Source organism: Acanthochromis polyacanthus, chromosome 3 (assembly GCF_021347895.1).
Source record: "Acanthochromis polyacanthus isolate Apoly-LR-REF ecotype Palm Island chromosome 3, KAUST_Apoly_ChrSc, whole genome shotgun sequence".
NCBI lineage: Eukaryota > Metazoa > Chordata > Actinopteri > Pomacentridae > Acanthochromis > Acanthochromis polyacanthus.
In genome coordinates this window covers 12507284-12521288 of record NC_067115.1, presented here as the reverse complement: position 1 = coordinate 12521288, position 14005 = coordinate 12507284, and the positions used below count along the sequence as shown (strand labels likewise).

General features: G+C 42.1%; 1 protein-coding gene across 4 annotated transcripts in view; it reads left to right on the top strand.

The window, feature by feature from the left end:
• The first annotated feature begins 1603 nt into the window (after positions 1–1603).
• Positions 1604–14005, top strand: part of rgs12b (regulator of G protein signaling 12b) — a 52788-nt gene continuing 40386 nt past the window's right edge. For 2 of the 4 annotated variants that reach the window (XM_022218476.2, XM_022218475.2), the window contains exons 1-4: positions 1609–1751; positions 5030–6341; positions 6668–6907; positions 7559–8545. In XM_022218476.2, the coding sequence (XP_022074168.2) occupies positions 5259–6341; positions 6668–6907; positions 7559–8545 (2310 nt within the window). In that variant the 5' untranslated portion in view covers positions 1609–1751; positions 5030–5258. Of the gene's footprint in view, positions 1752–2170; positions 2253–5029; positions 6342–6667; positions 6908–7558; positions 8546–14005 lie in introns of those variants that run through there. The other 2 variants (XM_022218477.2, XM_051946349.1) reach the window with 2 other exon arrangements.

The following is a 14005-nucleotide window of genomic DNA, read 5'->3' as shown; positions in this document are numbered from 1 at the left end:
TTCCTTTGTGAAAGCAGTAATTTAAGCATGATGTCAAACCAGCTTAAGGTGTTTTATGTTTGCAGATAACCATATTACAGTCATGACTGCCTGACATCTGCAGGATCTATTGCGCGTCTCTAACACAAACAAATTGAGAGGCTTTCTGCCAGAAAGAGCAACTTGTTGTCAACCAATTAACCAGAGAAGCAACAAATTGTCAACCTGAGCTTGTGAAAAAAACTGTGCTTATTAAAAGACCGGAACTGACCTCAAGTTATCACATTTGTACAATTTCCTTTTCTCAGCTGAACAGTAATTCCCTTTTATAGACTCCACACTATGAAAACACACTCTTGATTTACAGCACCCATTAAGATAGGAGGTTCATGATTAAAAGGTATTAACAGGATTACCAGGCAGCTGCCATATGGTTCATGAAGCACTAAAATCACGATGGAACAGGTTTTAAGTGAACTATACATGGCAAATGGCTGCTGAACTGTGCAGCTTTGCTTTTTTCTTTTCTTTTTTTACACAAAGACATTACAGTAAACATGCTTTTGTCCCACCCTGTTTTCTATCTTGTTGAATATTTCATTGCAGCTCAGGATAGCAAAATTTGAATAACTTATAAAATCTAAAATTAAATTAAATCAACAGGTGTGCTGTGATATAACTGGAGTTTCACATATAAAGCTGAGCAAAGATACATGCAGATTTCATGCAGAAGTTTTATTCAGATTAGGCTGTTTTAATAGACCACTCTGCCAAGACAGACTATTATCATTTCTGTAGATTTCAAACTGGGTTGTGGGTCCTTTTTTCCCCAGTCACATCAAAGGGATGCGTGTGATACATATTCTGAGTGTGCAGAAAGTTTGAACGTGAGCAGAAATCTTGTTGAAACACACATGAGCTATTAAAATCCACTGATGAAAGAATTAATTAAAATCAATAAATGAACAAATAAAATGAATACATTTATAACTGAAGTTGAGAAATGCCACGTGCACATTTAAGTCACTAATTTATACAGCACATTCTTGCTTTTCAGCAAGAAATAAAAAGGTTGGTGTTATAAATTAACCTAATAGGTTTACATATTGAAGGCTAACAATGGTGCAAATCTATATACAGAATTTAAATATGTGTAATAGTTTGTCTTATATTTGTCCATATAGATTTTCTTTTTTATTTAATTTTATGAAATCATTTCAAGAAGTTACTTCCCCAAACAAAAGACACAAATAATGGACAAAATCATGCATATCGTGATAATACTAAATGGAAAAAAAGTTGATATTGGAGAATAAAAAGTTGCAATGCATTATGCTTGGGAGTTTTACAGAATTATACTCCATTAAATTTCAATTGCCACAAAGTACCTAAACTGATGCAGAAAGGGCACAAATTCTTTAACAAATTCAACAGAATGTAAAAAAAATTCACTGTTTGACACTCAAAATTCCCTGCTTCATGTTCTCCCCCAGGATTCAAACCAAATCTACATTTAAGTGACAACGTGGCCCATTTAAAATGAGTGAAGTTAAACTGTTCACAGTTGATTTTCAGTCCCCCTCTGAGCTCCCTCCTCCGCTGCCCACTCTAAACACACCTCCCTCTGCTCCAGTCCTCCTCCTCTTAAGGCTACTTCGCCAGATGGTGCAGTCTTTTCTTTTGTTTACCCATCGCCCCTGAGTTTACCTAACTAACCTTAGCTACAAAACTATGGAAACTTCCCGCTCAGCATCACCGCCGGACACCGACCAGTAAGTCGCTTCTTTACTCTCGCTGAAGGGAACCCGCTGCTCCAAACATCTTTGTCGCAACACGAGAAAGACCTGCATCCGCCTCTTTATTTAGCTATCCCCGCTTTTTAAAACTCACACGTATTTTAGCCAGCTGTTGTCTTTCTTGCTGTCCGTTTCCACTATCCTCTGCTAAAAAGGCCACACACACGCAGCCTGCTTCCAATAAAACACACAATAGCTACAACTACGAGCCACTACGGCGACTCGTGTGATGCGTTTTGACACCTGTGGAATAAAGCTACTGTTGGGACTTTTATTTGTGATTTCTCAATCTAACTTTTTGCCAATTTATTCGCATAACTGTTCGCTGCGTGATTGACAAGTTGGAAAACCAATGATAGGATATAAAAGTCTGTGTACACTGCCGTTGCTACGGGAACGTACCGACATTCCACAGAGCTGGAAGCCGAGGGGCGGGACTACAGTTCCAGCACGGGCGGATGCGCTTTTCAGCAAGAAGTAACGGCAAGAAAAAACTTTTTACAACTCTAATAAACTGACAAAAAACTCACAATACTAAGAGTTAATGGCATTGTTGTTAATGTCTCTCATTAGTGACCACTACTCGATCACTGCTAACTTTCTAGCATGCACGGCTAAGCTAGCCAAGCTAACGGTAACGCGTCAGCTAATCTCAGCTAACGTTGCCTCAGTAAGCGTCGTAGGCTGTAGTTGAATTGTAGTTTTACACAAATAAAAGTCGTAGTTCATGTTGATAAAAGCGACAGTTGGTTTAAAGGTCAACAGCTGTTTTAAAATACCCCACAACATCGGTGAAGTAGACAGGAGCTGCCAAACTTTACCTGCTCCGAATCCATGCTGTACAGGTGTGGCTGTATCAGTCCCCTCCTCTCCACCTGTCCTATTAGCTAACAGTACTGTTTGTTGAGTTTGTATGCAGTCAGATAATGTCTGATTTACACTGACGGGAAAAACAATTTGATAGAAGCTCAAGTAGAGAATATACTGGCATGTTTCAGTGATTCTTTTTGCGTTTGTTCCTTTGTGCCTCAAGTATCTTCACTGTAAGCCATAGATCGAGTTGGTAAAAAAAGTGATAGCGTGAAATTAAATAACTGAGATCTCACAATGCTGGTGAAGTAGGTTGGGGCTGCCAGATTCTGCCTGTACACCTGACAGAGCTGCTCTGACTCCAGCATGTACAGGCATGACCGTATTAGACACCTTTGATATTAAGTACCTATAATGTGCTCTATAATTGAATGCTTTCCGGAGTTTTTATGCCACCACACAGGCTAGAAGTACAGACTGTTTGAATCTGTATGTGGAATCACATAGCCAGAAAGACAGAATGTTTGATATACATATGAACTTCATAAAAGCTCAAGCAGAAACAGTAAGAGCATATTAAGATAAGAAAAGATGCCATGATTGAATTGTTTCTCTTCTTTCGTGGCTCAGTTAACTTGACTGGAAGCTGTAGGTCATGTTGGTAAAGAGCAACAACTCATTTAAAAGTCAAAACCTGAATGAAATTTTCACACATTGAAGTGAAGTAGGCTGAGTTTGCGACATAGCTTCTATAACTCAGGTTATATCATCCCCCTCTCATCTACCTGTCCTAAAAACTTTCAGTATCATGCTTTGTAACTTGCAATCATCTTGGCTAGAAAAAACGAATGTTTGATCAACGTATGTACTAAAAACTTCATAAAAGCTCAAGTACAGACAATAAGAACATGCAGGTGGGAACAGAGCTTGTGACTGGCTTGTTTCTGTGTTTGGACCTCAGTTAACCTATGTGGAAGCTGTATGTCATGTTAAAAGAGAGCGACAGCTCATTTAGAAGTCAAAGCTGTTTGAAGTTTTCACAGAGTGCAGTGAAGTAGACTGGGGCTGCCACAGAGCTGCTGTAATTCAGGCTGTACAGATGTGGATGTATCAGCCACCTCCTCTCTACCTGCCCTATAAACTATCAATATTATACTTTGTACTGTGCAGTCACATAGTAGTCACATACAAAGGCAGAATGTTTGATCTACCGTACATTTGGACTAACAATTTTGATGAAGGTTGAAATTTACACAATAAGAATGTGTTAAGGTGGGGGCAGATCTCATGGCTGACTTGTTTCTGTTCTTTTATGCCTCAGGTAACTTGTATGGAAGCTGTAGGTCACACCGGTAGAGAACAAGAGTTATTTTAACTGTAAAAGCTGTTTAAAGTTTTCATACAGTACAAGTAGAGTTGCTCTGACTCCAGTCTGTACAGGTGTGGCTGTATCAGTCCCATCCCTTCCATCTGCCCTGTCATCTACCAATACTGTGCTTTATGGCTTAACTACAGAGATTGTATTATGTCACATAGGCCAGAAATACAAAGTGTTTGATCGACATACTAACAATTTGATAAAAGCTCAGGTAGAGACAACAACAGCATGCTAAGGTGGGAAGAGATCTCATGACTGATTTCTTTCTGTTCCTCTGTGCCTCAGGTAACATGCCGAGAAGCTGTAGGTCATGTTGTAAAAAGTGACAACTCATTTAAATTGTTTAATATGATCCTCCAATTCTGGTGAAGTAGACCGGAGTTGCCAAATGCTACCTACAAACCTGTTAGAGCTGCTCTCACTCCAGCCTATACAGGTTGTGACTGTACCAGCCCTCTCCCCTCCACCTGCCCTACTAACTGCCAATGCTTTGCTTTGTAAAAGTATTCAGCTAGCTGTGATCTTATTGATCTTATGTGATCACATCACCCCAAACCTGGCTTCTCTCTCAGGTAGGCTCCTTCTGGCTATCTCAAAGTCAAAGCTTAAGTCTTAAGGAGCCATCGGGGTTCCTCAGCTCTGGATGCCCTGCCTGGGGTCACAGAATTAGGAACTTCTTTTAATCACTTTTTAAAAAAAAAACTTATCATTTTGGGCCTGCTTTTATGTGATGTTGTCTGTTTATTGCCAATAATGTGTTTTATTGCTTGTATTTTTTGACTTGTATCTGTTAATATTGACTTTTTGCATATTTTATATAGTTGTTTTATCTTAATCTTAATTCTGCCTTACTTGGTCTGAAATTATTGTCTGGCTTTCTGAGAATCCTGCTTTTGCTTTGTCTGTAATATTTTTACTGTGCGGAATTTTTATGACACCTCATTGGTCGGTTAAACAGATTGTATGATCTTTCGATAACTAATTTGACAAAAGTTCAGCTAATAAGAGCATGTTAGGGTGGGCATAGATATTATGACTGACTTGTCTCTGTTCTCTTGTGCCTCAGGTAACTTGCCTGGAAGAGAGAGTGACACCAGGATGGGAGGGCTAGCAAGCTTGTGACAAAGCTGAGGCCAGGTTCTCACCTATTTGCTGCATTTTGAACTACTACTCATTTTTTCGTAGCAGCCTGACAGCAGAGCTGCTTTACACAAAGATAGACTGGGATATGCCTTGTGTTCTGGCTTGAGCAGAACCAGAAGACCTATAATGACAAATTGAATTTTATTGAATCAATGGACAAGAGAAAGTTTCCTGGCACAATGTCCAGGCAAATGGATGCATCAACCAAGAGGCGCCCCTGTGGTGGAAGCGGACTGAACTTTCCTCAGCCTCCTCCACCCTCCTCCTCCATCCAGCAGGGCCGTATTCGAGCTGTGGAAGTGGCAAGAGGGAGGACAGGGTATGGCTTTACTCTCTCAGGTCAAAGTCCTTGTGTCCTCAGCTGCATCCTGAAAGGGAGCCCTGCAGACTACGTGGGGTTGCGCTCAGGAGACTACATTCTGTCTGTCAATGACATCAATGTCTCCAAAGCATCGCATGAAGATGTCGTCAAACTGATTGGACGCTGCTCTGGCGTCTTGAAACTAGTCATTGCTGAAGGAGAACGCCACAGGCGGCACCACCACCAACGCAGCGCTGGCAGCCGTCACCACAGCAGCAACACAATGGCTGCATCTTACCTGGACTCGTGCTCTAGTGATGATGAGTTGGATGGTTTCTATGATAACAGTGTTAATAACAATAATAACAGCAGGTCAGGCTGTGGAGCACGTGGAGGTTGGTACAAATCCAAAATGGATTCCAAGCAGCTGGGCATCAACAGAGCCGAGAAGGTGGTGGCAGAGCTGCAGTCTGGAGGAATTTTTAACATGATCTTTGAGAACTCCAGCCACTCCTCCAGCAGCTCAGACAAGGACAGGCCTGGGGTGAGCTCATCGTCAAAGCCACGTCCACTGTCCGATCCAGAGTTTCCTCCATATCGGAACTCGTCTCGTTCCCAGAGCAACCCCAACCTTCTCTCCGAGGAGGAGATGGCCCAAGTTCTAAATGATGACTCAGTTTTCCTGGAGTCAGACTTTCGCCATCTCCACCTTCTTCACCATGAAGAGCAAGATGTAGACGTTGGAGATGGGGGTGATTTGGTCCTAGAGCCCAGTGAGGGTATTCTCAATGTGGGGATGATTGTTGGCTATTTGGGCTCCATAGAGCTGGCCTCCACAGGGACCAACCTTGAGAATGACAGTCTGCAAGCCATCAGAGGAAGCATGAGGCGCCTCAGGGCTGAGCAAAAGATCCATTCACTGGTCCTCATGAAGGTGAGATTGAATAGTCAGTTACCTATCTGAAGACAATAACCTTTTAATATGCTGCTAACTATGTTTTTATTTCAGAAAAAGCAAGAACAGCTTCATCTAAACTGCAATTACCTAGTAAACCTCAGACGTTATCTTGTATGATCTGAAATAAGCTTTGATCGTACAACAAGGAATAAATGGAAACGATTTGGCAGTATAAAACATTTATCAACATGGTAACCTATGTGTTTTCATGTTTTTATTAACTGTCTCAGCTAACTGACTGTGATTGCTTTATTATCTTCACTGATGTCAAGTGGTAACATGCATTATTTATATCCTATCAGGTCATGCATGACAGTGTGCGTCTGTGCAGTGACAGAGGTCAGATCCTGGCCACCTATCCGGCAGAAAAATTAGCTTTCAGTGCCTGTTGTCCTGACGACCGGCGATTCTTTGGATTGGTCACGATGCAAGCCACAGACGACCACGATGATCGCCACTTCAGCAACGGACGAGATGAAGAGGAGGGTTTGAGGACTTCCTGTCATGTGTTCATTGTGGACCCAGACCTTTGTCACCACCAGGTAAAAACAGAAAGGCCGTTATTTGATCAAAATAAGGGTTCATAAATCATAATTACAATGAGAAATTGAATTTAGCAATATTTAAAGAAAACTAGGGAGGCTTAGGGAGATGTCTCTAAAAGACGGAAAAAAAAACCCACAACAGAAAAAATATGTTTTTCAATCACAAAAAAACATATCAGACGCTTTTATTAATTCACAAGACAGCATTTTTGGGGAAAAGGGACTGGGTATTAAAAAAATAATGATTTCAGCAACGCCACAAGTACTAAATGTGGCTTTCAGTACTTATACCGAAGCAAAAAGAAGCCTTTTTCTGTACTTACTGAGAGATATACAACTCCCTGTCTTCTATGTAACAAACTAAACTGCACTTCTGGAAAACTATGATGTTTTATCCATTTTCTCTTCACACAAAGCAACTGTTAATGGATAGTAATTTACATAGATATGAGATAAATTAATATAAAATACTTAAATTCTGTTGTAAGAATAAGGGAATATCTGCTGAATTAAATTGGAATAATAAATAGAATTTGATACACAGCCTTACTGCAGATATCAGATTGCTTTAGAGAACCTAAAATTACTTTTGATGTAGTGTCAGGAATGGTAGTCAGCCAGAGACATACTACTCTTTTCTTTCCTCAGGTCCATCTGGGGGTGGCCAGGAGGTTTGGCTTTGAGTGCACCCCTGACCCAGACACAGGAGGCTGCTTGGAGTTCCCCCCTAGTTCCCAGCCTCTTCTCCAGTTTGTTTCTGTCCTCTACCGGGACATGGGAGACAACATTGAGGGGGTTCGGGCCCGTGCTTTCCACGATCCAGACAACGATGCCCAACAGAACCACAGCACCAGTAGCAACAGTGATAGTGGGATTGGCAACTTTTTACCAGAAGAGAAGAGCAACAGAGTACTTTTAGTTGACCTTGGTGGTCCTCCCAATCACAACCACATCTCTGGACCACGCCACTGGGACAGCCCTCCGTCATCTCAGCAGGCCTGGAGCCCCCCCTTGGGAGCTGCAGCCTCTCATCCACCTCCTCCTCCTCCTCCTCCAATGCTGAGAAATGGCCACTACTGTCACGATCCACACCTGGCTGACCTTCCTCACCCTCTCCCCTTGGCTCACCCTGATGTCCCTGGCAGGCATTCACGAGGGGTCCACCCACACCACTACTCATCAGGGAAGCGGGGAGGAGCTGTTGTGGGAGGAGAAAGGAGAGGGGCCGGAGGAGCAGTAGGGGTGGAACAGCAGCGGTGGCTGCCAGTCCATGTGCTGCGAGACTGGCGTCAGCAGCACCACCACAGCCACCTCCAGGGCCTTAGCAGCGATCAGGAGTCTTACGCCGAATCCACTGACGGATGGTCATCAGCCAACTGCAGCACCCTGCCCCCACCCATGAATAAGATCCCAGCCGACCGCTATCGGGCCCCACTGGCCCCCGGAGACCACCTGCCACCACCTGGAGGGAGCCAGCCTCCTCCTCCCTCACACCCCCACACCCACAGACTGACTGCGCAGAAAGATGAGTGGGCTAAGAAGTTATTTGGGGCTGGAGACAGGGAGCGGACAGGAGCAGAGAGAGGCGAAAGAGAGAAGAAACGAGGAGCCAACGCCAAAGAAGGAGAGAAAAAGGTATGCTTTTAATACAGGTATAGAAGTACTTAGTAAAACTCCAGTTCAATCCGTTTTCATGCTGGTAACGTCTTCATTTATATTCACATTTTTGACCAGTCTACCTCCCTAATAATAACACATTCACTGGTGTACTACACTGTGCCAGTTTGTGGGTTGTAGGAAAGTTGTGTTAAAACTGACCATGAGATGAGAAGCCCAGAAAGCAGGTAGCATCCCCCATCACACATCCCTGTTGTGGAAATTTACTCTGACTAAACTGTGTCCAAGACTACAGTTTATTGAGGCTATAAATCCATCTGTGCTCATCCCGCTGCTCTCCATGCATTCTCACCCTCTCCTTCCCAAGGCTTCACATTTAACTCATTCACTCCTGGAATAAAATTTCTTTTCCTTCGTCTCAAAAACTTTTCACTTGTTTGGAAAATTTACACGAGCCATGCACATACCAACAAATATCTCTCTACTGCACTAAATAATGTGAGCACCCCAGCTGGCAATCTCTCCTGACATGGTACAAGTGGATTGATAAGTTATTTATCCTCACTACTCCAGTATCAGATCATGTATTATGCACTAGACCGACATCTGCCTTCACCTGAAAACCACCTGTTTCCCACCCTAATTAGTCTCAGTGTAGCAGTAGTGAAGTAACTGTATATGCTACTGTCTTTGTGTGGTATAATTTAAAGAACTAAACTTGCTGCATTTTTTTTTTTACAAGAACTCATACATACAATGCAATATTGCTGTTTTTTTTTATTGATTTTAGAGAGTAGGAATGAGGAGATACAGATCAAGAGAGGAAAAATCCATCTGCATTAACCAGTCTAAAGTCTGTATGCTCAAATGTTTGTAAAAAATATTGTAGAAAGTATGTTGGAGACTGTGTCATTGGCTCTGTCTATTTTTACATACTCGCAAGTTATAGCTTCTTGGATACTGAAGTAGGCTAGTGCTTCTCCCACTAAGCTCTTGGCACTAGGCTTTTGGTGGACAGGGACCCTAGGGGACAATCAGAGGAAGTGTTTACAAGGTCAGGGGCAGGGCAGAGACTGACAATGACAGAAAGGTGGATGCTAACCTCTATACCATGTCTTCGGTCTGGAGACACCGAGCTGTGAAGGCTGTGACAATCATGGTAAGAAATGACTACTTGTTGTCTAGGTACAATCCAGATATCGCTGCTTTCATGCTCTGGTTTTTCCCTCTGTGTGCTTAAAACTTGAGAATTGCAAGACGTCATTGCTGAGTTATCTTATGCAGCAGATCAAGGCATTATTCTTAATTGAGTGTTAATGTTGGTCACATGGGGGCACTGTTTCCCTACCTAAACATCTGTAAATCTCCCTCACCCTAATGACTGTCTATGGTAGACAATTTCACATCATCGTTTAGAAAAATGAAATTGTCATAATGAAAGCCTCCATTTGTGTTAGAAATGCTAGATGGAAACAAGCAGAACCTTGACAAATGTGACACAGTGATTTTTGTAATTGGGCAGTGGACTGCACACTGTTTGGCAATTTGATCCATGACTTCTCCTGGTCACATGTTGAAGTGTCAGTGGCCAAAGCATTGTCAGCTTCACCACCATCAGTGTGTGAGTGTGTATGTGACTGGATGAATGAAGGGCGATGTAAATGCACTCTGTTTGCCATTTAGCATAATTATTTATCTGAAGGAAATGTAATAATAATATATTGTCTTTGTGTGTATTTTGGCATGTTTAAGGTAGTCATTCACAGCCCATTACACTGGTTTAACTTATTATTGTTATTACAAGAAATGCGTGTTTTCTGTGAGTGTGTTTGGTTGTTATGATGACAGCTATGTTGTCGTAAACAGGAAGAATGCTTTTTTTTTTCTGTGGCATTGATAGTGTATGTGTGCAGTAAGGAGGAGGACAAGATCAGCTGCACAGATAAGAACTGAGAGTTAGAATTTAGTCTTTCAGATTTGAAAAAGCAGCCACACCCAAAACAGCCTCAACACCAGTGAGTCAGAACAGTACTGTCAAATCTCAGCTTCTCCTAAAAAACGCACACCTTTTGTTATTCAAGCTTTTCTGTTATTGCAAGTAACACTGGCTGTAAACTGACTGGGTTAAGCAGAGATCATGTGAGAATGTTTGCGACCACATATGTAATCAAGTGTTCAAATCTGTGTTATCAGACAGACACACACACACACATTCACACGGATGCGGGGTTGAGTCAGTTTCCAGGCAACACCACTGGTCATTGCCTGATGAAATGCAGAGAAGACCTGCTCCTCACCATCCGGTTACATTCAACTCCTGTTTGGCCTCTGAGCCTATTGGCATCGATTAATTGCTCATTAGAAAACCAGGTTCCATTGATTGATGCTGTCTCCTACAACAGAAGGACATTAGCCAGATGCCATTTGAGAGAGGAGTGACAAAAGACAAGATAATGAAGCTATTCTCTAAAAATGAAAGGCCCAGTTACTATATATAATTTGCATTAGATACCACAGTAGTGACATTCCCTAAACCAATGTAATACAATCCATTGCAAAAACTCATCATACCACCTTTTCTAGCATGGAAGGGCTCTACAAGTGTTCTTGTTTACATCCACTGTTTGTGCATCAGTGTGTGTCTCTCCATGCTCTTGCGGGGTTGACTGAAGTACTATCTGGCACTGCAGGCAAAATGACAGGACTGTACATGCCTGCGTCTAACATGTGGAACTTAACATTCAGGTGGAAAAAAAAAAAAAAAGAAACCCGACTTCAAGACATGCATGTGGAACAGAAAGACTCTCCACACCAAGCTTTCGTGTAGAATGTTATGTAATGTCTTTTCTTAAATGGCACTTTTAATTTTCTGTAACACCTGTCCAACTAAGACATGCACACCGAGGCCCCTCAGGCTATAAGGAATATTGGTATGCTGTTTATGTGCATACAGTTAATACAAATCTGTTTGGTTTAAATAAATTAGGTTTGAATAGTGCCAAAGGAGGTTTCATGTAAAACCTGCATGGTTAATAAGCGTTACATCCCATTAATGCATGACACCATTATTAAAAGGGGAATTCAAGACCTTGGCAACGGTTTGTCATAGTTATTTAACTAACAGCTGTGTAAACGCTGTAAAGTATTCATATACTAGCAATAAAATCTTACACTCAGTACTGGTAAGTTAGATGAAATAAGTGGTGCTGTGTACATAAGCTTTCATATTATAACTAGCCTGCAATTTTGAAATCGACCACATTGAAAGATTTTTTTTATTTAAGAATTTCTGGCTTCATTTGATAGAAACAGTTGCAAGAGACAGGAAACATAGGAACGAGAACTAGGGAATGACATGCTGCAGCAAAGGTCCCTCAGACATTTGTTATCCTACAATAACATTTTTAATATTTGACCCCACATTTCCACACATTAATTTTTTGAACTCCCTCTCTGTTTGCAGATTTAACCTCTAAGAGTCATCTCTATGGGCTTCTTTCCATTAAAATAATCCCTAACTGCCTTGGAGTGGCTTAAAGGAAACTTTAAACTGTTGCTTCCTTTAGAATGTGCAAGTCTATGATGTTCCTGCCTTTCTGTTTGTGAAGCTCTTCTTTGATGCAGCTCTAGCACACCAGCTCACCTATGTGTCTTCTCTACTACTCTACACTATTTATCAAGTTGTAGTATTGGGGTAATTTTGCCATACACGTTTGAACTGGAAACCTATTCTGAAAATGAATACTAATTCAGAGAGACCCACCCTACAAGTTGACAGAATTGGTTCCTCAGATGTGTTACATATCAATTATTACGCCCCCCAGTAATGGTGCAGTGTTTTGAGAGGTTCGTCTTGAAGCACAACAATGACAGCATCCCTGTCGGTTTGGACAGCCTTCAGTTCACCTACAGGAGTAATAGATCCACAGAAGATGCTGTCGCCATTGCATTCCACACAGCCCTGTCCCACCTGGAGCATCCCAATGTTAGGATGCTTTCAGTGATTGATTTCAGTTTCGTCTTTATTCCAGCAGTCCCTCATAAACTGGCTCTGAAGCTCCACAACCTGGGACTGTCCCACACCGCTGTGCTCCTGGATCCTTGACTTTCTGACCAGAATTGGCATCTACCGATCATCTATACTGGTCCTGAACATGGTTACACCACAGGGTTGTGTGCTCATTTTAGTCCTCTTTTCTCTGTTCACACATTACTGCGCTGCCATCCACACTTTAAATACTATTATAACGTTTGCAGATGACACAACTGTGGTGGGTCTTATATCAGACAATGATGAGACCCACTACAGGGAGGAGATACGGTACCTTACCGAGATGTGTTCACACAACAGCAAGGTCTTCAACACCAGGAAAAGCAAGGAGATCATTGTGGACTACAGGAGATCCAGGAAGACGGCCCATGCTCCTCTCCTCATACACAGGGAGAACATAGAGCAAAATGACAGCATCAAGTTCCTGGGCATCCACATCACCACTGACCTCACATGGACCCTGAACGGCTTTCATCTGGTAAAGAAAGCCCAACAAAGACTTTATTTCCTCAGGAGGCTCAGACGGGCTGGATTCCATTCTTGGCTCACAAACGTCTATAGAACCACCATAGAGAGCATTGTCTGTCTCGATATGGCGGTCTGGTATGGCAGCTGCACAGCGCAGGTCAGGAAGGACTTGGCCAGGTTGGTAAAGACAGCTCAAGGGATTGTGGGACGCCCTCTGCCAAACCTGGACTCTGTTTATGCTGGTCACCTCCAGAGAAAGGCTGGCAGCTTTGATGCAGATTCAACCCGTCCTGGTAACAAACAGGTACAGGTCTATAAAAACTGAACCATCAGATTGAGAGACCGCTTCTTCCCCAGAGCTGTAAACTCTGTACAACCTCACGCGCACTCACTTTATGAGCTTAAGATGGAACTGAAACTGCATCTTCCACTGCCTTCCACTTTGATCAGTGTGTTGCATATATACATTTCCTTACTTTTAATGTATTTTTACATTTTTTAATGCACTGTATGTTTTACTGTCCACATCTTTTAATGTTGACTTTTAAGCGGGTACTACCAAAAAACAATTGTTGTGTGATTGGTGAAAACTAATTGCATAACAGTTTCTTGAATTTATATGTAAAATGCCAGAAATCTAAATCTGTGTTTTTGAAACCATCACTAATATGTGCATATCTAATATGCGCATGTCTTTCAGGATATAGAAAGCCCAATATGGGCATTGTAGCAGCGTGAAAACTGGATTACCAGGGGATTTTTTCTTAACAGAAATATATAAGGTGGACAAACATCCTCGAAATTGATCCTTTTGAAATAGTGTGACAAAAGACATTTTACGGTTAACTTATCAAGACTGGGGCTGTACAGTGGGGTAGTGGTTAGCACTTTCGCCTTGCAGCAAGAAGATCCCCGGTTCAATTTCCGGGGTGGGCCTGGGATCTTTCTGCATGGAGTTT